At 42.8% G+C, this 27,500-nt stretch overlaps 2 protein-coding genes across 5 annotated transcripts in view; both read right to left on the minus strand.

Annotated features, from left to right (window-relative positions):
• atf7b (activating transcription factor 7b) overlaps positions 1 to 452 on the minus strand; it is an 18,862-nt gene extending 18,410 nt beyond the window's left edge. For 3 of the 4 annotated variants that reach the window (XM_060920280.1, XM_060920282.1, XM_060920281.1), the window contains exon 1: positions 1 to 401. This exon is cut by the window's left edge. The gene's annotated coding sequence lies outside the window, so the exon portion shown is untranslated. The other variant, XM_060920279.1, reaches the window with a different exon arrangement.
• Positions 453 to 1,190: 738 nt separating this feature from the next.
• The window catches only part of larp4ab (La ribonucleoprotein 4Ab), a 52,499-nt gene continuing 26,189 nt past the window's right edge, over positions 1,191 to 27,500 (minus strand). The window contains exons 2-16 of the mRNA XM_060920271.1: positions 25,054 to 25,195; positions 24,557 to 24,664; positions 24,406 to 24,475; positions 24,147 to 24,283; positions 23,962 to 24,065; positions 23,097 to 23,207; positions 22,925 to 22,978; positions 21,814 to 22,017; positions 20,609 to 20,709; positions 6,127 to 6,303; positions 5,545 to 5,593; positions 5,281 to 5,460; positions 5,006 to 5,118; positions 4,731 to 4,863; positions 1,191 to 4,581 (exon numbers count right to left, since the gene is read on the minus strand). Coding sequence (XP_060776254.1) covers positions 4,216 to 4,581; positions 4,731 to 4,863; positions 5,006 to 5,118; positions 5,281 to 5,460; positions 5,545 to 5,593; positions 6,127 to 6,303; positions 20,609 to 20,709; positions 21,814 to 22,017; positions 22,925 to 22,978; positions 23,097 to 23,207; positions 23,962 to 24,065; positions 24,147 to 24,283; positions 24,406 to 24,475; positions 24,557 to 24,664; positions 25,054 to 25,195 — 2,049 coding nt within the window. The 3' untranslated portion in view covers positions 1,191 to 4,215. The remainder of the gene's footprint in view (positions 4,582 to 4,730; positions 4,864 to 5,005; positions 5,119 to 5,280; positions 5,461 to 5,544; positions 5,594 to 6,126; positions 6,304 to 20,608; positions 20,710 to 21,813; positions 22,018 to 22,924; positions 22,979 to 23,096; positions 23,208 to 23,961; positions 24,066 to 24,146; positions 24,284 to 24,405; positions 24,476 to 24,556; positions 24,665 to 25,053; positions 25,196 to 27,500) is intronic.

Below are 27,500 nucleotides of genomic sequence, written 5' to 3' on the forward strand. Positions count from 1 at the left end.
GTGATTAGCGCGCGTGCTGGAAGGACAACCGGACACATCTAGTAGCGCTCGCGCTGTCTGGCTTCAGCACTGAGCCGATCCGCGCTGTTTACCGCCATTATTAATCTCAATAAATCCATAAATCATCACTCAGGAGCCGCGAGCTGACCGACTGTCTCAGCTAACTCGCGTTAGCATTAGCATCGGCTCGGAAGTAATGTAGGTGGATGGAGCTAACTCTCAGGCTAACGCTAAAGCTAACTCCCAGAACTCCCGTGTCTGCTTGTTGTGTAAACACCGCCCCGGAACACAAGCGCGGGTTTAAACACCGCTCAATAAACACCCCGCTGCACTCAGGCTCGCGACATCACGGTAGCCAGCTCCGACCGTCTCGCGCAGTGTCGGTGTTTACCAACTCCCTCACTCACCTCACCCGCTCCGCCGCTCCGCCCTCCCACTGCCTTCAGCGCCACAGCGCCAAATCTCGCGATACGATGACGCAAGACGCCGAACGGGATTTCAGTAGACGCAGAGGCGGATTCAACCCGGAAGTGTTAGAGATTAAAGCAGCGACCCGGTTCTTCACTGGGTCCAAACACACACACTCGTAATCAAAAAAATACAAAGAATAGTGTAATAGAATATGTAGATTTAAATTAATATAAGTCACAGTGAGACTAAAAATAAGTCTGATGAGAAAATATTAAAAACCCAAACCGACTGAAATGTAAAGAAATGTGTAATTATAATTAAAATGTAATAAAACCAATTTCAAAATAAAAATGTAACATGAAAAAAGATACATTTTAAAGTGGAATAAAATGTGTAAAGTTAAAAACAGGCTCTTTTTAAATGTGTGGGGAAAATGCAAATGTTTAATTAAAATATATATATATATATATATATATATATATATATATATATATATATATATATATATATATATTGTAACTTTAGTATTGGAGGTTAAAGTGGATATTTAAAAAAAAAAAAAAAAAATTGACCAAAAAAAAGTTTGATGAATGAAAATATTTGTCTGTCCTGATCACTAAAATCTTGTTAAAGGTGGCTTTGTGTTGAACACGTGTGAAAATAAATCTGACCTCGGTTTGGTTGTGAGATCAGATCAGGACTGAGTGTAGAACATGATTTAGTGCCAACTTCAATGTCATGACTCAAAAGGACACATGGCTAATAAAACCCAAACGCAGTTCATTTCATCATTTATTTTGTTTCTTTTTTTGTCTGTTTTAACGCTTCATTTTGTGTTAAATATATTTTACTCAGGCACAAGCCGCTAGCCTCCATTTAAAACAAACAAATTTAAAAACCTAGAAAATAAGGGAAAATAATATTCTAGCAATCCTGCTACTAGAAACCTAAAATAATACAAAGCTAAACAAAATCAAAGTGTAGAGTTACACCACAAACTGATCAGTCCAACTTAATTAAAAAAAAAAAGTTATATATAGTGGCACAATGCCTACATCAATCACTGAGTAAAAGAAGGAAGGGGAAAAAAACCACAAGCAGACTGATACAAGACATAAAATACTTAAAGTAACAATAAATACAGAATACTAAATAAACAAAAAGGAAAAACCTAAGTGTGGGAACAAGTTTAGGCTACGTTTACATTACGTCGAATCAGCGGATCATCAGATTAACGTTCTTAAAACGATTCGCGTTTACACTAAAACCGTTAGCCATGCACACAGCAACACCAATACACGGATACGCTCAGCTCCACAGGCATCCTGCGCTCCAAATCACTCCGCCCTGAACAGCGAGTGCCCTCTGGAGGGTGCGCACTCCGGCCCTGCGCAGCTCACACAGCGCGCGAGTGAAGTGCACAAGCAGTGATTCGGGACTGAGCCGCTGTGTGTGTGATCCCAGCGCAGATCACTTACTACTTGCAAGTGGAAGGATGGCAAGCCTAAAGACAATCATAACTACACAATGGGCAGTGTTTGCATCAGTATTTTCATACTTTTATACTCTTTAATGAAAGGTGATGCAAGGCGGAAGTCCGCGCCGTTTTTCAGCAGTCGCGTCACATGACCAACGCCAGCGAATCAGGAAGGTGGATGTCACAGTGACGTTGTCCAATGAGGACGCCAGCTAGAGCTCAGCACAGCGTATTCGCGTATCTCAATGTTTACACAGCACCGGACCAGATATGATCTGGATTGAATACGTGGACGCTGGCGGATTCCCGTTTCCCGGCGTTTCCAGGTGGTTTAATGTAAATGGACAGTGCATCCGCGAAGAAAATGAGACAGATACGGTCTAATGTAAACGTAGCCTTAATCTCCTTCAGAACGTTTTAACATTCTCTCTCACATACACACTTCAGCAACCACACACAATGCTTCAACATCAAGCACTAATGAGGGTCAGAGGTCATGGGGTCGGGGAGTCACTGCAGTTAAACAGTGTTTCCTGAGATTGTCTCTCTGCTGATTGGACTTTGGTCTGGAGTTTGTGCCGTTTATGTTTCACACCATGAGAAAATAACGATTGTGTGTTTATAAAGTCAGGACGTGCAACACACGCACGCACACAAACACACCAATAACCTCAGAGGAAATACAATTAACCCAACTCCGAGTTGGATCATGGACAAAAGGATTCATAAATTCATATGAATGATTTCCCCATAAAATCAAAATCAATCTCTCTCACACACACACACACACACAATTTGTATCCATTAAACACACACTGGTTCAATCACAGACAGCACACACACGAAAGCTTCATTACATTACTATACAGCAGAGAACGGATTCCTTTATATAATGTGGAATAAAGACGCGAGATCAGGAAGACAAGCATCATTTCACTACGAGTTGCTCACAATTATTACATTGTAATTCATTATGTGCACCATTACATCTGTGTATTTGTTGATAATATATAAATTTGTTAAAAAATAAAATCAGATAATTGACCTGTGTGTTAAACTAGTTAACTTCAGAAGCTACATACAGCTACTGTTTCTTACTGAACATTTAAAAACACCCCACAATGCAGGACAGGCCACGCCCACAGGAGACAGCAGGAGGGTTGGCTCCAGGAGATCCACGGATACTCAGCCTCGAAACCATGATAAACTGTCACTGTACAAACACAGTCTTCATTATCATTTAAAATGTTAAAGAAAAAGCACTGAAGTGGTTTTAAAACACAAGAAAATATCGTGATGTATTCGACATGTGGCCACGCCCCTCACATTTACACTCGGAACACAATGAGGTTGGGGAATTGGACAAGCTGCAACTAAAACCGTCACGCTACGGTTCACTCCAAGGGTCACATCACACTGACTTCCTCCTTCCATCCTGATAAACAGCCTCCAGAGAGTGAGTAAATAAATAACTTGTCTGCGTGCGCTCGTTAATGCCGTTTCTCTAAAAGCGTTTTAAATCCAAGAGATGAAAATCAATTCTCACATAGTTCCTGAAAAATTGTGCATCAAACACATGAACTTCTGATACGAGAGAGATTTATAGACCAACAGAGCTAGCAAGAAATTCACAGCAAGAGGAAAAAGAAACGGGGGGGGGGGGCACAAAAAACCCAACACCTTCTGGGAGACGTGACTGTTAACGTGAGTCACAGAACAGCGAGGCAAACGTTCAGCAAGATGCTCCTTATATATGTAAGAATAAACAGCACATTGTTTATCCGTTTATTAAAGTCCCACCTTCTTGTTTACTCTTGTCTCACGATGTCACAGGTCAAAGTTCACTTGAAGCATCAAAAGAAGCACACGTCCACCATCCGTCACCCCCCACTGAGCCATACTCACTCACGTTCACCTTTTCAGGCATCCCCTTGTATCGCCATAGCAACCAATCCAAAGTGCTACAGTTGTACAGCATAAATATTGGCACCTCTGTGATGTTAAATGAACAGGACATTAAAGAGCTTAGTGTCTTGTTAACAGGAGGAAAACTGACATTTGGTTCTTGACGTCTCTCACATTTTTTTCTCCCCTTAAAAAAAAAAAAAAAAAAAAAAACCAAACACCACCAGGTTTTACAGCTCCTGAGGTCGCGTCCCATCTTCATCTCCCCTCAGCTATACGTAAATAGTTTGCACAGTGATGTGTTTCGCGTTGGCCGTCTGTTTGTCCCAGAAGTCGTGCAGTTTTATAATTTTACACTTTTATATATCCTGTGGACTTTACGTTAGCTGTTTCTATGACGATTGTGTAAAGTGTGCACTCCATCACTTCAGCGACCTTGGCGGGATGTTCTGTTCTTTCCCGATGCGCCGGTTGTTGTACCCTGTGTGAGGGGAGGAGCTTCGTCCCGGAGGAGGCCGTCTCTGCTGCTCTCTGAGCTTAAACCCCGCCCCCTTGACAGTACTGCTGCGTCGGTACTGCTCACGCAGAGGTCTTCCCTCGCAGACCTTCTCAGCAGGACGGCTCGTCTCCGGATCGGCTTTGTTCACTCGGAGCTCACGGAGTGGCTGGCTGACGGCGGGCGGAGACTGGGCGGGGTCAGGGCTGGGGCTCGGACAGGGTGCGGGTGCAGGCGGCGGGTCTTTGCGGGGTTTCTGACACACCTCAGCATAGCTCAGTTTCCGAGGCTCCTGGAGTTCAGGGAAACAAGTCAGGGAAGTTAATAAATGAAAATAAGCCCCCCCCCATTACTTCCAATCAGCCAATCACTGTTCAACTGGTTATGAGAGGAAACAAAATTCAGTCTGAACGATCCTCCTGAAGAATGGACCAGTCGTACCTGTACAGGTGTGCTGGAGGGCGTGGAGTGTGTGGGGCTGTGGGCGGAGTTAGGCTCAGCAGCAGCAGTAGTGATGAGTGGAGCAGGACTGAGGATAGGCGTGGCATCTGGGTCCTTCACCTGAGGAGAAATACTGAGCACAGCGAGAACCAATGAGATTTCTTTATTCCATAAATCGATTACATCACTATACGAGGTCACAAACATGTTCACTTGCATACTTCCTGTTTTCAGACCGGGAAGATTAAAGTGGTTTTGAACACACACACACACACCTGGAGCTAGGCGTGTCCTGTGGCATGGATGTAGGCGTGGCAGGAACAGGAAATGGCACATCATCTTGAGCAGCTTGGGAATCTTTATTCACTTCCTGTTTACTGCTGTCCAACTGCAACACACACCCCGTTATAATGCGCCATAAACACAATGTGTATTACACCACGGTGCTGCCGAGTTCTGGACTCTGATTGGTCAGAAGGTGTTGATTAATTTCCTCTAACAGCAGCTCATTTATGAATTATCTGAAGTTCTTATGATTAAATTTGTGCACCTTGTCCCTGTTCAAGCCCTTCACCACATCAGCCATGCGGGTCTCCAGAACACTCTCCGTCAGTGTGACCACGCCTCCAGACAGTGGCCCAGCCACGCCCCCTGGCAGGGGAGGAAAGTTTGAAGTCGCCAGGTCAAACTTGGGAGGCGGGGTTTTGACCTCACTTGAAGGGAGGGGCCTCTGTAAAGGGAGGGTAAAAAGGTGAGCAAAAATAAACAGGCAAGAGGAAAAATAAATAAATAAACAGATAGATGATGTGTTTACCGTTCGCTCGTCTTCTCTCCTGCGCCTCAGACCACGGTAACTTCCTCTCCTTACACACACACACACACACACACACTATTAAACTGAACTCAAGTCTGACAATTAAACAGGTTACTGTTCATCCATCCGACCCTCAGATCTCATAATCTTCCCGCTCATTGGGACAGGAATGGGAGGGGCTTAGAGAGAGAGAGAGAGAGAGAGAGAAAGAAAGAAAGAAATCCACACTCCCGACTCCTGGACTTCCCTCTCTGCGCTTTGTTCTCTCATCACTGGGTCAGACACCAGAACAGCACAAAAGCACTTTTCCACAACATTCCCAGATCATTAATCCGACTCTTTACAGGACGTTCCCTGGAGTTTGGACTAGTTCTGTTAAACATCGCCTGACTTTAAGAACACTCCTTAGACAGCTCTAATTTTAGAGCGCGCATTACAACCTATTTTTATTTCTCCCCAGAATATTTCTCAACTCTGTTCTTCTCTTCCAAGAACATTTCCACAAACACTTCAAACCATTTAGATTCCTGATGCGCCCTTCCCAGAGCACATCCTGGGCGTTCGTACTGCGTGTACACTCACCTGGCCCTGCCCGGGTCGTTGAATCCGTTCTCACTGGGAGACAGTGGAGAGTCTGAAGAGGTGATGGAGTCCAAGTTCAGTCCTGCGCCGGGGCTCCGGGGGATCTGTGTACCGCTGAGGCCCAAGAACCCATCTGACTGAGACCCATCAGCACGCGACAGCTTCTTCACATGGCCCCTAAAAACACAAATAACCAGTGTTCTTCAACTGGGAACTCCATTACGGTGCCCAAACTCCAAACCGGTCCCACAAATAAAATGCGGAGAGCATTTCACTCCCCGATCGCGTGTTTAACATCACGGCAGCTAAACGGGCGGCGCAGAGGCTTTTATCTTACAAAATAACATGATAGCCGTTATACTCAGGGTACATGTTAATATAGCATTCAGAAATGATATTCATGACTCTTTTCCAACGTGGAGCCAATAACAAGATCTTAACGACTTGGCTAATTTCAGAAATTCATTTCCATCACCGTAGCAACCACAGCAAAATCATGAAAAGAACACGTAGTTGTCACTTTACTCAGAAATAAGTCACGTATTTTAATGACGCTCGCTAGGCACAGGTTCACTTTTTTTAAATATCTTTTTATTGAAAAATCAGAGATAGCAGCGATAAATCATCACCATGGTTACAAAAGATTTTTCTTTTTTTTTAAAGATATTTTTTGGGCTTTTTTTCACCTTTATTGGATAGGACAGTGTAGAGACAGGACAGGAAATGAGTGGGAGAGAGAGACGGGGAGGGATCGGGAAATGACCTCGGGTCGGAATCGAACCCGGGTCCCCAGATTTATGGTATGGCGCCTTATCCACCTGAGCCACGACACCCCCAGATTTTTCATTTTTTTAAACTTTTTTTTAACACATTCAAAACCACCCCCTCCCCCCACCCCGACTGGACCAAAATAGTGATAATAAAATAAGAGAAACCATACCAATAACAATAACAGACCTTAGTTTTATGTTTGGTAGACGTCAAAATAAACAAATTAAAATAGCAAATAAATAGTTTAATCAAGGGACAACCTGCCTTCAAAGGTCTTTATGGCCAACAAACAAAGTGTGCCTTTGTGTGTGCTCAAACCGTAAGGCTAAACCCATAGAATCTTTTAATTTATTGCAATGCCTGTGGGAGCTCTCGGAGACCACTAAAGTATGATAGAAAGGGTTCCCAAACAGATTGAAATTTGTCTGAGCACCTTACAGCAAATTTGATCTTTTCCAAGTGTAAAAATAGCATTACATCTTTCAACCACTGAGCGACAGTAGGTGGCGCACCTGACTTCCAATGAAGCAAAATTCGCCTTTGTGCCAGCAGTGAAACAAATGCTATAATGTTCTGTTGGCTCTTGGTTAAATTTGCTTCCTTGTTCGGTACCCCAAATAATGCCATCACTGCACAAGGCTGGAGAGTGACTCCAAAAGCTTTGGACAGTACATCAAATATACCAGACCAATAACCTGTTAACAAATGGCAAGACATGCGAGTCAAATCTGCCACGTTAATATGACATCTGACACAATTACTATCAACATTTGGGTAAACGGAAGAGATCCTTGCTCTACTCCAGTGTAGGCGATGGACAACCTTAAACTGAATCAGACTTAGTCTTGCACAAGACGTGCTACTGTTCACTTTTTTAAAGCACCAGTCCAAGTGTCTTCTGAGATTTCCTCTCCAAGTTCGCTCTCCCAGTTATTTTTTTTTTTATCTTGTCCAGGTTGACAATGTCCGTTTTCATGATGATTGTGTAACAGTGTGTAGTGAAACCCCTCAGAAAAAAAGGAGCCTTCAAAATTAAAGTTCAAAAGTGATTCACTTGGAAGGATAGGAAATTGTGGGCTGTGGCTTCTAGCAAATTGTTGAGCTTGAAAATAGCGAAACAGGTCCTTTTGCTGGAGCTCATATTTAGAACACAAATCCTCAAAACAAGAAAAGGATCCGATAATATACAGATCACTAAACCTCTTAATTCCTTTCCTACGCCATGTGATAAATGTGTGGTCAAGTTTAGCGGGTAAGAAGTTGTGATTGTTACATAGTGGAGTACAAGTCAAAAGAGTATCCCTCAGGCCATGCTGCTTTCTGAACTGAGCCCATATTTTTAGTGTAGATATTACCACTGGGTTGGATGTAAACCTGGAAATCTTCATGGGAAAGTTGGATGAAACCAGAGCGAGGAGAGATGATGTGCATGACATGTACTCCATTTCACACCAATCTGTATCTGCAGACTGAATCCAATATGCTATTTTGTGGAAATTTGCTGCCCAATAATAAACTCTAAAGTTTGGCAGAGCCAACCCGCCTTCCACCCTTGATCGTTGTAAGAAATCCTTCTTAATTCTTGGGTTTTGACCTTTCCATATGAATCTAGATACAAGTTTGTCAAGTTTATAGAAAAAAGACTTTGGCAAGAAAATAGGAATGCATCGAAATAAAAATTTAGGCAAAACATTCATTTTAATGCAGTTCACTCTGCCTGCCATGGTTAGATGTAGAACATCCTATCTTTGCAAATCTGAGTTCAATTTAGACACGAGTGGTGCAAAATTTATCAAAGAGGCTATTAAATGAAGGTGTTATATTGATACCCAAGTATTTAAATCCTGACCTAGAAATATGAAATGGTACAGCATGGTCTGGGATTCGCATAGCTAGTTTGTTTATGGGTAAGCATTCACTTTTTGTTACATTAAGCTTATATCCTGAGATCTGACCAAAATTGTGCAACACTGAAATTATTGTATTAATACAATTCAATGGATCTGATATGTAAAGCAATAAATCATCTGCATACAATGACAACCTCAATTCCAATCCCCATCTTCTGATGCCTCTTACTGCGGGTGTTGATTTGAGAGCCAGGGCTAATGGTTCTATGGCAAGTGTGAATAGTAAAGGGCTCAATGGGCAGCCCTGTGTGGTGCCCCTAGACAGAGGAAAACTTTGGGAGCGGATGAGATTAGTAATAACGGAGGCGTGGGGGGAAGAGTAAAGCAGTTGAATCCACTTGAGAAATGTTTTACCAAAACCAAATTTCTTTAGAACAAAAAAAAGAAAATCCAATTCCACACGATCGAATGCTTTTAAAGCATCTAAAAGACACCACAATTTCTGGAACATCGTTTGATGAGGGGCTGTATGGCACATTCAAAAAACGTCTTACGTTTGAAAATAAATGCCTGTTTTTAATAAAACCTGTTTGGTCAGGTGATATGATGTGTGGCAGACGTTTTCCAAATGTGTAGCTAGTAGTTTGGAAAGTATTTTAATATCTGTATTTAAAAGGGATATTGGTCGGTATGGCCCACACTTAGAAGCATCCTTGCCTGGCTTTAACAAAAGAGTTATGGATGCTTCATTAAGAGAGTCAGGTAATTTGCCCTCTGACAGAGCGTCATCAAACATATCTAACAGCACCGGGGCTAGTTGTTTAGAGAATCTTTTATAAAAATCGATCGGGCAGCCATCAGGCCCTGGAGACTTTCCATTTTGCATGGCCGATATAGCAGAGCTAACTTCCCTCAATTCAACTGGTTCATCCAGACATTCTCTCTGATTACAAGATAAGGTAGGGACTTCTAGATTTTTGAAAAAATTATGAAACAGTGATGTGTCCTTCAAAGATTCTGAACTATACAAATCAGAATAAAAATCTTTAAAAATATGATTAATTTTTAAGGGGTCTGTTGTGGCCCTCCCCGTTTCATCTTCAATTTCTGATATAATCTGTGCTGCCGACTTAGACTTAAGTTGATGTGCTAAAAGACACCCTGATTTTTCCCCCTGCTCATAATATAGTCCTCGTGATCTCATAATAATTCGTTCCGTTTCAGATGTGGATATTAGGTTGTACTGTGTTTGTAATGATATTCTTTCCTTATGAAGTGATGCGCTTGGGGATGTGGAATTTTTCTTATCCAATTCAAATATGGCTTCAATCAACTGTTGTTTTTGTTTCTTTCTTTCCTTATTAATATAAGAAGAATACGCTATTATTTCTCCTCCAAGATAAGCTTTAAGAGTTTCCCAAAGCAGCGATGGGGACACATCAATTTTATTAGTTTCCAGAAATCTATTTATGGCTATTTCAACTGAAGTGCAGAATGTGTTATCTGACAGCAGTGTGGTATTAAAACGCCATCGAGGCCGACAACTGTAGTTTTGGCAAAAAATGAGATTCATTAGTATAGGGGCATGGTCTGATTCTACAACGGCTGAATATTGTACTGTCTCTACTGAATTCAAGAGTCTTCTGTCAATAAAAAAAAAATAATAATAATCGATTGTAGAGTAAGTATGATGCACATTTGAAAAAAAAGAAAATGCCTTACTATGGGGATTGAAATGTCGCCATGGATCCACACACGCTGCACGGCTGAAAAATTCTGAGAACCTACCAGCCATTTTAGAGAGAGAGAGTCTGCGCTTTGGGATTCGACCGGTCCAAATTAGGATCCATTACGCAATTAAAATCCCCCCCAAAATCAACAGGTTAGCGTCAAGGTCAGGTAGCTGAGAGACAACCTTTTGCACGAATCCCACATCATCCCGATTGGGAGCATAAATATTTACCAATAAGACAGGAGTGTGATAAAGTGTCCCTGATACTATAACATACCGGCCTTGTGGGTCAGAAATGAAGCTGGAAGTGATGAACTGAATTTTTTATGCATTATTATTATTGCTGTACCCCTTGCTTTACTGTTAAAACTAGAATGAAATATTTGGCCCACCCAGTGTTTCTTTAAACGCAGTTGGTCTGAATTGCTTCAGTGTGTTTCCTGGAGAAAAGCGATATCTGTTTTCAGATTTTTAATATGAGAAAAGTATTCTACCTCTTTTAACAGGACCATTGAGGCCTTTAACGTTCCAAGATGTAAACCTCACGGCTGAGCCAGCATTATTTGCACTATTATTAGCCATAGCCACACATTAGACACACTGATGCACATATCAGGCCAAAAATAAGTAAATAAATAAATAAATAAATAAATAAGTGTTTCCGGTAACCCAACCAATCGAGAATTTCCGCGTCGAAATTGCCGACCGTAAAGTTATTACAAATTTCCCTCAATATTTTAGTGTAAGCGGCGTTAGTTTGTCATAATTTTTTGTTTCAACGCATTCAAGTTGTGAAAGAAACGATAAAAAGTAAAATGTTTCGCCACTTCTATCAGCCCTCCTGCATAAACATGGAAGCGCACTTGTATACTGAAGGAGGAAGAGAAAACTGAGCCGAGCCGCCATTTTGAATCCTCATTCAAGGCTGTAATGCAAATTGCTCCCTCTTCAGTATACAAGTGCACTTCCATGGCAGGGAAAAACACTACGTTTTGCCGCCTATGTAGTCCCCTATTTATACAAATAGGAGTCATTCAGACTTCAGCCATGTTTTTGCTCGACCCAAGTTCTACAGTAGGCTAGGCGAGGCCGTCTGCTTTTAATGGAAGTAGCCGAGCCTAGGACGCTATTTTCACGTTATTTCTTGATAAGGTGTTTTCACGTTATTACATGAAAATATCATGAAATGTGATAATTTCGTATCATGAAATTACGTGATGTTATTACATGATAAATATATTGTAAAAACATAACTTTGTTAACAATATATTTTCACGTAATTACTTGATTCTAAGCCAATTTTTTTTTTTGAGTGTGGCAGCAATACGCTTCCGTAGATCATAACTCGAACTCTCGCGATATTTTTTAAATTCGTTTAAAGATTTAAAACACTTATTTTATTATGATGTGTGGTATAAAGGATTCTGTGTCAAAATACTATTTTGTAAGATGTTTACTTGTGTTAATTTTTTCGAACAAAATTAAAAAAAAAAAAAAAGGAAAAAAAAAAAAAAACCCCACACACTTTTTCCTACCTACCGACCTTATTTTAGTATTTCATGTTACCGGAAACACACTTTTTTTTTTTTGCCCTTAGCCTGCATCCCTGTACATACCAAAAGTCAGTCATACCTCGATCCAACACCATTAAAGTTAAAGGTACATTGTGAAAAGCAAAAAGCTGACAATCAGCAAGAATACAAATAAAATAAAAAAGGTCCAGTCTACCCATTCATCCCCAAAAAACACAACCCCTCCCATCTCTGCTAAACTAGCAGCACGCAGGATTCGTCCCTCTTCTAAACACTTCCAAAAACTCACTTGCGTTCAGTAACCTCGCTCTCGAGAGAGCTCCTGAGTAATGAAAGAAAAAATAAGGGGGAAATCCACCTATAACCTGAAATATTTGTTCACTATTGAATGAACGAGTGAATAATAAACTTAAGCTCAAAGATAGCGAACCAAGAACAGTGTCCACCGAAGCATGCCTTAACAGGTCGTAGGCTACTTTACCCATCGCTGGAAATGCATGTTGCGTTATTACTCCTGTTCCTCAGCTGGACCATCCAAGTTCTCCCCAGTCAGAATGCCTGGGCTTCCCTCAATCTTTTGAGAGTAGAACGTCTCAGCCTCCGCGGGCGTCTCAAACAGTAGTGTTTCCCTTCCGTAATTAACGCGGAGACAGGCAGGGTAGAGTAGGTTGAACTTAATTCCCTTCTTGTAAAGGGCCGCTTTGACGTTCTTAAAAGCTGCACGCTTTCTTGAGAGATGAGCGCTAAGATCGGGGTAGAATCTCAGGGTTTATTCCTCGTATATCACTTCGTTCTGCCTTGCCCAGTTCAGAACTCGCTCACGGTCTTGAAAGCTGAGGAAGGCGACAATTATGGGTCTCGGACTCGGCTGCTTGCCTTTTTTAGGTTTCCGTAGCGAAACCCGGTGGGCTCGTTCCAATTTGGGTGGTGAAGGGAAGATATCTCCCATGTAATCCGTCAAGAGAGTCGAGACGAACGTGACCATGTTGTCCCCTTTCTTCTCGCTACCCTCGGGCACGTTAATGATGCGAAGGTTCACCCTCCTAGACCGGTTCTCCAGGTCATCAATGCGATCCATCAAAGTAGCGTTTAGCTTTTTCAGTTCAGCGATATCTTGCTCAGCCTTAAACAGTGCATCAAAGTTGTAACCTGCTGTGGACTCCACCGCGGCGACCTTCTTTTCAAGTGTATCCACCGTCTCTTGGAAATTCGCTATAGATGCCTGGATAGGTGCTAACGATGTGTTGATTAGAGCCGCCATGTCCAATTTCAGACGTTTGCGTTGTTTTTCCATTTCTGTCGCCAATATCATACCAAAGTCGTTGGCATTAGCAGCTGTCGCCATGCTAGCTACTTTACTACTTAGCGTTCGGCTGGACTTCTTCTCAGACATGTTTAGTAACCTAAAACGAGCTGTTGTGATAAATAATAAACTTATGAAACCATCACTTCGGTGTAAGGTCGTGTATATAGGTGTTTTCAGGTAGTTAAAAGTCAAAATCTCAGGAGACCCTCGTTCTCACGTCTTGCTCCTACATGTCCCAAACCGGAAGCCCGGCACAGGTTCACTTTGCTCCAAGATCACTTCCTGTTTGGGGGCGGGTTCACTTGTTTGACAGATAGCAGACTCCCTCCCTCCCCCCATTCTGAATCACTAGGAAAGTGTTTGAAGTCCACTTTAAAAAGATGTAACATGAACACGCGCAGGCCGAGAACAGAACAGAACCCTAAAACACTTTCAGAATCTCAGTTCAGACATTTCATCACTTCCTGAACATTCAGACTTCCGTTTCAGAAGCAGGATTTCCCCACATAGTAATCCTTCCCTCCACCACACCATTCCATTCCTGGACAGTCAGACATTTTCTACAACACGAGCTACACTTTCAAATGTGTTCCTAATCCAGTTCCTGGATATGTGCGCTTATCCCCCCCAAACACACTTTTTCTGAACTGCCATGCATTATTTTCCTGCCAAAACACTTCCTGAACCATCACGGTGAAGGACACACGGTTTCTGCAGGCTTGAACAAGTTCAATTTAAGACTTTTTAAGACCTTTTTAAGACCATAACAGGTTAAATTTAAGACTTACGCTGCACAAAAAAATAAAGAAAATTGTATATGAAGAGTATATGAGACAGTCAGTGGGTTACTCATTTTTGTAATTTAAACAAACTTATGGTGATGATACACGGGGCAACTTTTTGGGCAATGTTGCCGAGCAATGTTGCTGGGCAATTGTGTTTTGACTCTTTTCTATTGAGATTGGGCAACATTGCTTCTTTCTGAATGGTTTTGATAATCTCTGGCAACTTTTTGAGATAAGCCAATCAGAACGCGAGTATCAAGTCATGTGACCTCCGGTGAGGTTCGGATCAGAAATTTCAAACAAATATGGCGGCCGCTCAGTGTCAGTGGAGTGAAGAGATGGAGAGACTCCTCATCTGTTTTTACGCCGGTAAGTTGTTATTTTAATATTCTATATGGAGGAATTTACCTCACCAAAGCTCTAAAAAACAACAGACAGCTTGATTAAATGGTCACAGCAAAAATTAAGACATTGATTTTTTTTAGCTAACTGTTGTTGCCCTGAAAAGTTGCCCCGTGTCTCACCTAGTTGCCCGTTGCCAGCAACTTTGCTCGGCAACATTGCCCAAAAAGTTGCCCCGTGTATCATCACCATTAAACTATCCTGTTTTCCCTCAGGCCACAGTGCTGCCCTGCTGTGATTGGCTCAAAACTAAAGACGAGTCTGTGCTTGTCCACTGACGGCTACAGAGGAAGTTGCACCATTTTCTAATTTACACAGAGCAATTTAAGGTCTTCGCACTGTGCATGCTCCTTGGACAATATGCCTGCATTTTTCTGTTTTTAACAATGAGAGAAAATCTCTTGCGATGGTGGTCTCATCAAGATGGCAGCAGTTACACTTCGGTTAAACAGCAAAAAGAAACTTACAATACTAGTAGAAAAACAACGCTAACTGCATAGATTAAAAAAGTGGCTATGAACAGACAACAGCACACATCACGCATCATATTACAGCAGGAACAAGCAGTAGGAGCATCCGTGACCTTACGCTTAAAGCTCGACAAAGGAAAAACTTGACAGCAAGCTAATTAGCATTTGTTAGCGGCTACAGTCGGTACTCGGCACGTTAAAAGTGGGTCAACGTTGTAACGATGTAACGTTACTGTACAAGCAATGCTTATTTAACGCTAACAAACTTAAGCCCTATGGAGCACTTGCATGTGACGTCACAGCCGATCCAGATTGAGACAGATGCCATCTTGTCGGTCAAACGCCATATTTCCGCCTTCTACTTCTACCTTTTCTTCTGGAAAACCCTACTATATACAATTCTACTACAACGGCTGCGGCTACAAGCTCTCCCTACCTGTGCACATTTTTTATGTTTTGTGTGTATTTTTGCGTGTTGTTCGTCTGTACCAGACTTCAATATCCACTACAACCGTATGGACTTACTGGACATTGGTTTCCAGCAGAAAATGACGGTTTGTAGCGATTTCCATCGCATGCACAACATTCCGGACGAGAGAAAAAGAAAAAAAAAAATTCCGGACGGATAGCGAGACCAGCGGGGTCTCCGTGGATTGTTATTGGAAGCAAAGCGAAGGAGGCGGTGCCGGGAGCGGAAGCAAAAGCGAGGCTGCAGGCAGAGCCGGCCTGTTGACTAAGCTCAGAAAACAGCTACTCAAATCTCCACTGCCAAGCCTCTACCTCTCCAACGCCAGATCCATGTAAACAACACGGACAATTTGGAATTACAGCTGGAATTACCTTATTCTATTCTATAATCGGCTGGTCAGTGCTATACTCAATACTTAAGTGACTTACCCGTCCAATGAGGATTCTTGTTTACAAGATGCCACATCTGAGTCGCTGACAAATCCTGAATTTCTGTAAAGATAACTGTCCAGAGATTTATAAGTACGCAGTGCTTCACCACTGAACAGCGAGGGAAAGTTAATGAGGTAATTATACACATCTGGGTATTCCGCTGGCAGTTCAACATCCACTGACACGGTCATGAAAACTCCGTCCGGTAAGCCATAAGGGTCACTAATCTGTAGATCGTTTATTTTAGACATATATCTAGTTATCTGTTCATTAGAAAAATGAGCCGTGTAGTCCGTCGGTTGAAATTGATCCATTCTGTAGACGAGTGCAGCAGTATTCAGCGGTGTTGTTGCCCGACAAGATGGCGTCTGTGTACTTTCCGGTCACGTGACTGCAAGATCTCTATATGTTGAAATTCCTCTCTTATTCGTTTGTTAATTTATCGCAGTCTTACCTCAGTCAACTTCTTCCCTCCTTCTGTGGAAATTCAACGTCTCAGACGCAGACACGAGTGGGCGGGGGATGCGTTTGATTAAGTCTCCTGATTGGCTGGTGATAGATTGGTGTCATTATAGCACATCGGAGCGGTTCATGCCAGGCTCGAGTCCGATCCACCACTGAAGAGTTGCTCAATAAGAATCCAGAATGTCATCAAAAGACGTATTGTATTTTTTATTCTGTTCAAAATTTACCGGACTTCTATGACAATTTAATTTCCCTTTGGGGATGAATAAAGTCATCCATTTATCTATCTACATCCCGCAAATCCCTTGAGGATGAGGCATTCGATTCTGTACGGTTTGTGTGTTGTTACAGTTTGCACGGAGTTAGCTGATACACCGTCTCGAGATGTGCTTGGACCTGACAACGGTGAACAAAATTGAGTGATGGCATGCGATTGTTGCGGACTTATGGGCAGCCTGGTGCTTCTCCGCTTTCGCATGCGATTCCAGTGCCTTTACACCCAGGGTGCCGAGTTTGAGTGTTCTTTTGCACAATGTGCAGTACGCCTCAAACGGATTGTTTGGTACACGTTTTAATCAGTCTACGCAGGGATGAGTGCACATGTTGAGGAAAAAAAAAAATCTGAAAAGTAGCGGGGGGGCAGCCCGCAGGTCCCCAGTGGGGTCCAGGGGGCGAAGCTGATGGATTTTGGCAATTTAAACACCCAAAACCCATTAATTTTAGCAATGAAATATATGTATTTTTCTCAAAGTTGATATCCCAATTCAACATGCCATCAACTGAAACTTTTGTATCACGACAAGTGTTCTCTCTTAAATATCATATCCCACCTTGTCTGACTTTTTCAGCATGTTCAGTGCAACCTTTTAGGTTTTGGAACAAGAGACCCATAAATCAGGGATGAGAATGAAAAATATTTTAAAAGTCTGAAAAAACCAGGGTGGGGGTTATGGGGCTAATGATTTTTGGCTATTTTTTTTTTTTTTACCCCAAAACTATTAATTTTATCAGCAAAAATGTGCAATGTATTTGGAAATAAATTCCCCTTCTTGGTGACTCCCAGGTGAAAATGATTAATCTGGTACAAGAGACTTGTTTTTAATCAATTCACATTTGATGATTTCAAAAAATCAATGCACCTTTTAATATAAACGAGCTCTACAGTATTATATTTCTGCATTTTAGCTATTCATGTCTTTGAATGCTCTAATCCTTTACAATGAAGTGCAAACCAGAAAAAAGTTCTATCATATAATTCTCTTCAGCTTTCTTCTGATGTTATCATGGTAGCAGGAGGTCTTGCATATTAAGCAGGCAACATTCAGCATCACTCATCACTTCCCTTTCAACTGTTGTGTGGACTAACGAGGTTTTATCTGGACAGGATGTTGTGTAATGTAATACAGATACCATACGGGCAATCTGAAGATCGAGATGGTGATTTTGAGTTAAAGAACAGGCGTGTACAATGAGCATTACATATTGGAAATTTTTTTAAATCAAAAACTAAGTTCATCTCGGCCTAAAAAATTTGGGCAGACGCTCCCGCGCGGCTCACACCAGCAATTCCCCCCTCATCCCCCTATGAAATGAGCAATAAGTCGGAGAGTTATACATGCTATCATACTTAAAATTTCATCAGAAATATAGATATGATACTATGATTCTCCCCAACATGCTACATTAGATAAGCTAACCTCATTTATAAAAGATACACACTTGTATATGACGTGTAATTGATATTTTTTGGGGCGCGCTCTCTCTGCCATGCCGATCCTGTAGGCTGCACTGACTCAACTGAAAACTCCGGTCCTTGAGAAAAGAGATAAAAGCCCACCCACACTGAAAGCTGATTGGCTTATTTTGCTGAGTAACCCAATCAAGATGCTCTTTGTCTGGCATGCGCTACATGAACAGGCACACAGGCAGTGTTGCCAGATTGGGTGGTTTTAAGTGCATTTTGGCGGGTTTTGAACATATTTTGGGCTGGAAAACGTCAGCAGTATCTGGCAACACTGCACACAGTCTCCCTCGCGCACCCCCTCGCGCACGCACATTCTAAGATGCGTGATGCAGACCTTAATGTTGCGCACACACGCTCTTGCTCGCTTCTATCAATATGCAGGAGACTCCCGGAACTTCCGGGACACTTGGGATGTCTGTGTTATAAGGTGACCACAGATCGTTAATCATAAACCCCCCCCCCAAATTTCTCAACGGATTTACATCGATCTTAAAAACGATCATTTTGGTCTGAAAAAGTCGGAAATCCGCCAATCGGCGGAAAATTCTCATCCCCGTCTACAAAACCATTGCGTTCAAGCCAGCAGTCGTTAAACTTGCATTTGCCCATTTTGCTACAAACCGTGACGATCTCCCTCGCTTCTTTTAGGCTCTACTGTCTAAATGCGCGCGTACCATGCCCTGTGCATCACCATGCCGACCGGGCTAGACACCGGATTCCAATGTGTCTCATACTAAGTAGGCCTTGCCTATTAGGGGTGTGCAAAAATATCGATATGGCGATATATCACGATACTTTGTCTTCCGATTCAATATTGATACTCAAAATTTGAATATCGTTATTTTTTCAAATAATAAATCATGTTTCAGACAGGTTGTAAATTCAGTACGACTTCTGCACCTCCGCTCCGCGAGGTGTCGCTGTGCCGCTCCCTCACTGCAAGGCACTCATCTCTTTTTTTCCCCGGCGGTTGCAGTGAGGAAAAAAAAAAAACAAGCAAGCATGGCTGTTAACGTAAACCTAGAGACGCCGCCGAACTTTAAGGCAGACGTTTGGAGGCACTTTGGATTCCAAAGGAAAGGAGAAAAAAAAAAAAAAAAAAAACAGTGAGCCGGACAAAGAGTACGCACTCTGCAAAACCTGTTTCGCTCCCATTAGATATTCAGGTAACACAACAAACTTGCGAACTTACTTAGCACGACACCACCCCGACATATTAGCTCAGCCGGAGCCACCGAAACCCGACCCGAAGCAAACTACACTGGACAGCGCCAAAGTCCTCCCGTCTACTTCAGTGATGTGTGACTTACTGTAACTGTGAACTTAATTTTGTCATTTAAGGCCAAAGGCAAGAAGCTGCACTTTATCTTGCATTTTCAGTTTTAGTGTGTGTGAGACACTGCATTTTATTTTGAGTATTTACTCTAAGTTCAGAAGAAACATGATTCACTGAGGTTTCGGTTCAGTTTCAGTGTGTGGACACTGACCCACACTGCACTGTGTTTCATCATTGTGCTCAGGGAGACTAAGATGCCCACTGCACTTTTCAATGTGTTTCAGACAGTGTGCTGTTCCTGCAAAATAAGCACAAGTTAAATGTTCTCAGGTATATGTTCTCAAGTTTACAAAGAACAAATTGATATTAGTGTTAGCACTGAAATATCTGTGCAGTCTGCAGTGCAAGTTTTAAGTTTTCATAAAACAATTTGATTCTGCTTGTTAAACAGCACTGATGTGTCCATGCTTACAGAAAAGTTGAGAATACTAGCACAGAAATGGGAATTTTCTGTATGTTGTAGTGAAGCAACTCTTGGTTTTGCCAGCAGTGGAATAGAGACAAATATATGTCTGGTAAGAGTGTGTAGTTATGTATGTGAAATGTAATTTTACAGTGGTCAATAAATTCTGATTTTCTTCAGTGACACAGATATCGTGATGTGGTTGAAATTTCTTGCAATATATTGATTATCGCAGAATCACTGTACCGTGATGTTATCGTGGGCAAAATATCGCCATAGTATCATATCGTGAGGTATCTGGTGATACCCAGCCCTATTGCCTATATGACTAATTATGAATATCACCAACGCATTTAACAAAAAAAGGGAATGGGGTAAACGGATGTAAGGATTTAAGACTTCACAAAATTACATTTAAGACCTACAATGCAAAATATGCTCGTATTTTAGACTTTTTAAGGCCTTAAATTAGGATTATCAAATTTTAGACTTTTTAAGACTCCACGGAAACCATGGGACATGTGGAAGGGGCCTGAAACCGACCCCTGTGGGACACCCTGCTCCCTTACAGTTCTCCACTAGAACCTGAAGTCCTGTCGGGTAAAATCTAAACCAAACAGAAGGTGCGCTCTCTTTAGACCAGAAGTGACCCGTTTATCTCTCTCTCCCCGCCCACCACACCCACTGAATGCTACTGAACACACTCCTTCACTAACAGACACATGGTGTGTAAAAACCAACAGCCTTTTAAACCTGAATCCACTCTAGTGCTTGTGAGGTTCATACCGGTTGCGAGGGAAGTGACGGGGGACGCCGACGGGAGACGAGCCGCTCTTGTAGCTTCCTGCTCCACTGAAACCATTAAAGGATCCGTTGGGAAATGGAGCCTGCAGGGGATGGACACACACACACACACACACACACACACATGTCACATGCAGAACACAATGATCTGTCCATCTTCCCTGTAGCACACAGACCCTCAGCTCTCATAATCTCACTGCTCACAGGGACTGAGACGGAGGAGAGGAACTTCAGGAAGGAGAGAGATCCTGAAAGTCCTCGCTCTTCCCCCCAGATCCCTCTAATACGCTTCAGTTTCTCATCACCGGGTCTCACAGACACAAAAACATACAAGTTAGTAGAAAATGTAAACGTATTGAGTTCACGTGCAAATAATTATTAATACACATCATAATTAACTGACACTCATGACCTGGTCAGGGTTGTTCTTTTTTTAGCCAGTGGTGTTATCCGTTACGATTTCTCCTCATCACACACTAAAGTGTAAACTGTACTGCCAGTGATCTAGTGTTTAAACTGAGATCATCTCCAGACCTTCAACACCACCACATCAAAATCAGACACAAAAATAATAACTGGACTCAAAAATAACTCCACACTCACGCACCATGTCCTGTTATCACTTCCTGTTTCTGACCCCGCCCACCCAGCAAAAATCCACGAACCTCCTCCTGTTCAGAGTCACCATGAACATGTCTGAGACACACCTCAAAGGAGCTGGATACAACACGAGAACAACTGTGGGACACCAAATTAAACATTTTAGGGTTTAAACCACTAGGGGACAGAAGGTGGACGTGAAGTCGCTGAGACGTGACGAGACCAGACCAGAGGGGGAAGAGACATTCTGCCACTTTCACAAAGGTATCACGGTGAACCAATCAGAGACAAGGGGCGGTCCCAGAGCAAACGAGTCGTTGAAACTCGAGCAAGTCGCCCTTTAATACAACGTTAACCCTGTGCTAAACCACACCCACCCTATATTTCATTACTGAGCTGTAGGGTGGGGATTATTATTACCGTTAGCATAGCGAACATGACTAGCTAGCCAAGCTGACATTAGCACCACGCTGATAGCTCACTAGCCTGATTCTCCTGTTCCACTCCGCTGTTCAGGACATCGACCTGTACCATGATCACCCTCGGTTACCGTGACAATATCTCTTGCGACACAGGCGTTTCCTTACCAGCGGCGTTTCGAAGTAAGGCAACGGCGACGGGTTCCAGGAGTGTGGGAGGAGGCTGTAGATTGGATACTGCTGGGGCTGGAACACCTGCTGCAGGTAGAGCGGAGACGAGTACTGAGACTGAGCGCTTCCTGTGAACACGGCCGAGTCCACGGCGCCGTAGCTGTTCTTCGCAAAGAAGGTGTTTATGGCCTTAATGCGAGCCTGGGGGGAGGGGTTTCAATGTCAATATTAAAACAGGGTCAGTGACACATTTTTATTTGTGAACGCGTCCTGGACCCCCTCAGATCTCATAATCTCACGGTCATTAGGGCAGAACCAACTGCTCCGAGAGAAAAGAGGGAGAGAGAGAACAGAGGAGTGGGGATGAGAGGGATGTGGGAGAGGAGAGACAGAAGAGAGGGATCTCTACAGCAGCAGCGGTTCTGGATCCTTCCAAGCGCGATACTGATCATCACTGGGGGATTAAAAAACGTCTAAAAAAAGAATTAGATGTCTAACCAACTTGGTCTTAAAATTCAAACAAACAAGACTTTAAAAACATTTTATCTGAACAAATGAGACGCCGTCTAAACCCAATCCTTAAATCAGTCATCAGGAAAAAGATCTTAAATGAACGAGTGAGAGCTTCAATTTTCTTTCTGCACTCAACAGTCCACGATGAAGTTGACTGATTTTGTAAAGATGGCACATTAAAGGCGCGACATGAAAATCACATTTTTTCCTGAAGGCCCAATCTGAAACATTCATTAAAAAGCAAAACATTTCGCCATCATAAAAACAGGATTTACATTAAATTTAACTAACACACAAGTTTCCGTGCGTGCGTGCGTGCGTGCCCAGACGGGTGTTTGGGTTGTGAAAGGAAAAGCATTTAATTATAATTATTTATAACGAGGACGTTATCAGCAGATTAAAGCTCAAACTGAACACAGCAAACACGCTGAACTTTACACCCAGAGACTGAGACACTGATAACAACCCTTCTGCAGTGTGTGTGTGTGTGTGTGTGTGTGTGTGTGTGTGCACGCACAGTTAAAGATCTCAATGTGACCCTGAACTGCCCTGATTATGTCCTGAAAACTGCCCCGGAGCTCAGTGTAACCCTTACCATGATGGGTTTCTCCTGAAACGTTTTCACTTCCTCCCGCAAATATTTATACGCCTGCAAACAGAACAGGAACAGAGGTGTCACTCACACACAGAAAAAAAACAACAAAAAACCCCACACACAGATGACTGTAACCAATTCGTGTGTGTGTGTGTGTGTGTGTGTGTTTTACCTGTTGAGCATCAGTATCAGACTGGAAGGTGATGTACCAGTTGTTATTGTGAGCAAATTCCACACTGATGACCCGAGGACACTTCTCACTTTTAAACAGAGCCTCAACCTCCTGAGAGACAGACAGACAGACAGACAATCCATCAAGGTTGACTGTAATGACGGACACTACATGTCTGTGGTGGTTCTGAGTCTCTTATTCACACGTTCCGAAATCAGCACCAGAGTAAACAGTGGAGGCAGTAAAGCACCATGTGACACCGGAACCTCCCCCTTTTCCCACCAACACGACCCCGGGGTCAGTTCGGCTTCAACCAGTCAATCCTCCCAGAACCAGTCTGTAGGACAGTGACGGATGGCACTGTACCAGTTCTTCTCTGGAGGTCCAATTATTCGCTCTGGTTTTGAAAAATGGCAGTCATGAAGTTTCCGTTGGCCTTGTTGGTTGTGATAACCCCGCCCCCAGTGCACGATACAAGTCGTTCTTGGTTCTAGGCCAGCAAAATGTTGGCGCTGCTCCAGAACCAGTTTTCCTGGCTGAGAGCCGGTTCTTTATCTGCTGAAATGGCAAGAACTGGCTCAAGAACCGAGCTGGCCCTGGAACTGCTGTGGTGGTGGTGTGTGTGTAAAACACTACTGACTAAACAAACTAGCACTGTGTCTCAACACACACATCTACTAAACGAACGAGGAACGAACCCCTTTAGATTTTTTTTTTCAACACAGTTTGAAACATATAAACAGTCTAAAAACATGACGAGGTCGAGACAAACAATGTCTAAAACACAGCTCTAACCAAAAAGAGGGAAACAAATGCAGTCCGAAACAAACACAGCTGTTTTAGGGTGTGTCCGACATGCTCTCACCTCCACAGGTGTGCTCTCAGGAACCTCCCTGAGGATGATGATGCAGCGCTTGTGATTGGGCCGAACCTTCTCCCCTCTCTCATCCACCTGGACCATGGGAGACTCTGCAGAGTGAGAGGAGTCAACCGTGTAAATAGGCGTCGCTTTAAACTCACGACAGTGAGAAGTGGGTCACCTGTTCGTACCTTTCAGCACCTCCACAATCAGGGCCAGGTCAGAGGTCAGGAGTTTCACCCCCTCCATGTTGGCAATGGTCCAGATGGGAATGAACTGATCACCGTCCATCTGAGAGATGAGGTACAGGTCCTTGGACAGGTTCTCTCTGCAGCACAAAGGTCAAAGGGGGCGTTAACGTGGTCTACTGCAGCTCTTACATCAGTCCAGTGGGGGGCGCTAACTATTACACACTGCTGCTTTAACACAGACAGTGTGCGCGCGTGTTACCTAGAGAAGCAGAACTCCAGCTGTTTCTTCAGGGACTCCTTCAGACTCTCCTCAGACAGCTCTTCCTCCACTACACACACACACACACACGCGTTATAACGACACACTAGCAGTGTACTTGTGCACCATGTGGTGTGTGTTGAACACTGACCCAGTTCATATGCGGAGTACTCCAGTTCTGTCAGGTCGACACCGTTCAGCAGGGCGGAGTCTACAGGAGGGGCGGAGTCTACATACACAGCACCGTATCCTTTACATCCTGAAAAGAGATAAAGCAACATGATGCATTCCCACACAGGTTCTGGAACCTTCTGAGGAACTAAAACAGTCCCTGTTCCCACCTCATCACTAACGGTTACGACTGAGGGGCGGAGCTTCATGGACTGAACGCAATCTTCACAGGGATGTGACCAATCAGAGCGAGGTGATATGATACTGATAGAGAGAAGAACTGACTAATGAGAACTTAGAGAGAGTTCCCAGAACTTCGGTCCAGAAATTCAACATTGTAATAAATTTATCATTTTTTGGAAAATGATAATGAAATCTTATTAAACTAATTCTATCCTCTTCATGTAATAAATGTACTTACAAGAAGGAGCTGATGTGGTTTTGTAACACTTTGTTCTAACATAACGTGTTCCTTACCGCCCAGGTGTTGGGAGGGGGTGTGGTCTTCCTGTGGCCAATCAGGAGCTCCCGTGGCCTCCTCGGTGTTCTGGGGGAGAGGAGCTGACGCTTCCTGCCACACTTTGGCATGAGGATTCAGACCAGTTCCCTTAGTGGTCACCTGACACACACACACACACACACACAGATGTGAAACTAGGTATGTGTTCAAATGAAATCAAACTGATTTATTAGGCTTTAAAAATTTAAAACCTTAATATTTATAGTCTGGATTAGGGTACCAACTTCGTATTTTGTGCATTTGCTAATCAAAACACGCTCTTTCCAGTGGTATAATTGTTTTTATGGTAGACCTGGTCAGACATTTGTAATATGCATTTGAATTATAGGTGCAAAATGTTTTTTTTTTAAACCTAATAAATCAGAAAGTTTGATTTCTTTTGAACACATGCATAGTTGCCTAAAGGGTACTTGTTCGGTTCTTCCTGATTTTCCCACCGAACGGGGCATCAAAAGAGCACACTGGAAGGTTATAACTCGTCTTTGGTTTATTTTATTTTGTCCACAATTTGCTTCAGTAGCTGTACATGCTACAGTATTAGGCAGTACAGTAGCAGCGTTTGGCAGGTTATAAACCTGTAAAACAAAAGGCTGTATTGTAAACCAGCAATTCTGACACATATGAAGATAACAATGTAATACACAGTCAAATAAAACCACAATACAATTGATAAATACCAGTATAACCCACAACATATAAATCAAGTATCCATAAGCAACAGCACTTTACTATAAATACAATTAATTTAATTGATGGCTCCTAAATATGTTTAACATCAAGACACCAATAAATAAATGTCTATGCACAAACAACTAAGCATACATTTCATTCTGACAAGTCAAGTCAAAGCAGCATGACAAATGTATAAGGCCAAATGCTGATTTCATTTCTTCACAATAAAGCCAAAGCCACACTGAGTACGTCAATGTCTCAACTGGACTACATTACCAGCTTACTCAACACAGGTAAGTATTTGCCAACAAGCGACTACACTACCCAGCATGCACCGCTTGCTTTGCAACCAGGAAATGTTTTAAACATATGATGCGAGTGGAAGCACAGGACAACAAACAGTCACTATTAAGCCACCATTACACGCACAATGTCACAAAAACTAAGGAGAGGACTTAACTAAGCAAACAATACGTCATGCACAGCGACAGACCAAACCCAAGCAGCGCAATGAATAAACCCAGCAGCTTACCGGTGCCGTGTAGCTCTCTTGACAAGGTGGCAATACTGACTTTGTGCGCACTCCAACTTTTATACATTCTAAAGTGGTGGATCGGACTCGAGCCTGGCATGAACCGCTCCGATGTGCTATAATGACACCAATCTATCACCAGCCAATCAGGAGACTTAATCAAACGCATCCCCCGCCCACTCGTGTCTGCGTCTGAGACGTTGAATTTCCACAGAAGGAGGGAAGAAGTTGACTGAGGTAAGACTGCGATAAATTAACAAACGAATAAGAGAGGAATTTCAACATATAGAGATCTTGCAGTCACGTGACCGGAAAGTACACAGACGCCATCTTGTCAGTAAAAAACACCGCTGAATACTGCTGCACTCGTCTACAGAATGGATCAATTTCAACCGACGGACTACACGGCTCATTTTTCTAATGAACAGATAACTAGATATATGTCTAAAATAAACGATCTACAGATTTGTGACCCTTATCAATTACCGGACGGAGTTTTCACGACCATGTCAGTGGATATTGAACTGCCAGAGGTGGAATACCCAGACGTGTATAATTACCTCATTAACTTTCCCTCGCTGTTCAGTGGTGAAGCACTGCGTACTTATAAATCTCTGCACAGTTATCTTTACAGAAATTCAGGATTTGTCAGCGACTCAGATGTGGCATCTTGTAAACAAGAAAATAACAATCCTCATTGGACGGGTAAGTCACTTAAGTATTGAGTATAGCACTGACCAGCCGATTATAGAATAGAATAAGGTAATTCCAGCTGTAATTCCAAATCGTCCGTCTTGTTTACATGGATCTGGCGTTGGAGAGGTAGAGGCTTGGCAGTGGAGGTTTGAGTAGCTGTTTTCTGAGCTTAGTCAACAGGCCGGCTCTGCCTGCAGCCTCGCTTTTGCTTCCTCTCCCGCCGCCGCCTCCTTCGCTTTGCTTCCGATAACAATCCACGGAGACCCCGCTGGTCTCGCTATCTGTCCGGAATGTTGTGCATGCGATGGAAATCACTACAAACCATCATTTTCTGCTGGAAACCAATGTCCAGTAAGTCCATACGGTTGTAGTGGATATTGAAGTCCGGTACAGACGAACAACACGCAAAAATACACACAAAAAACAAACGTGCACAGGTAGGGAGAGCTTGTAGCCGCAGCCGTAGAATTGTATATAGTAGGGTTTTCCAGAAGAAAAAGGTAG

This window comes from Neoarius graeffei, chromosome 4 (genome assembly GCF_027579695.1).
Source record: "Neoarius graeffei isolate fNeoGra1 chromosome 4, fNeoGra1.pri, whole genome shotgun sequence".
Lineage (NCBI taxonomy): Eukaryota > Metazoa > Chordata > Actinopteri > Siluriformes > Ariidae > Neoarius > Neoarius graeffei.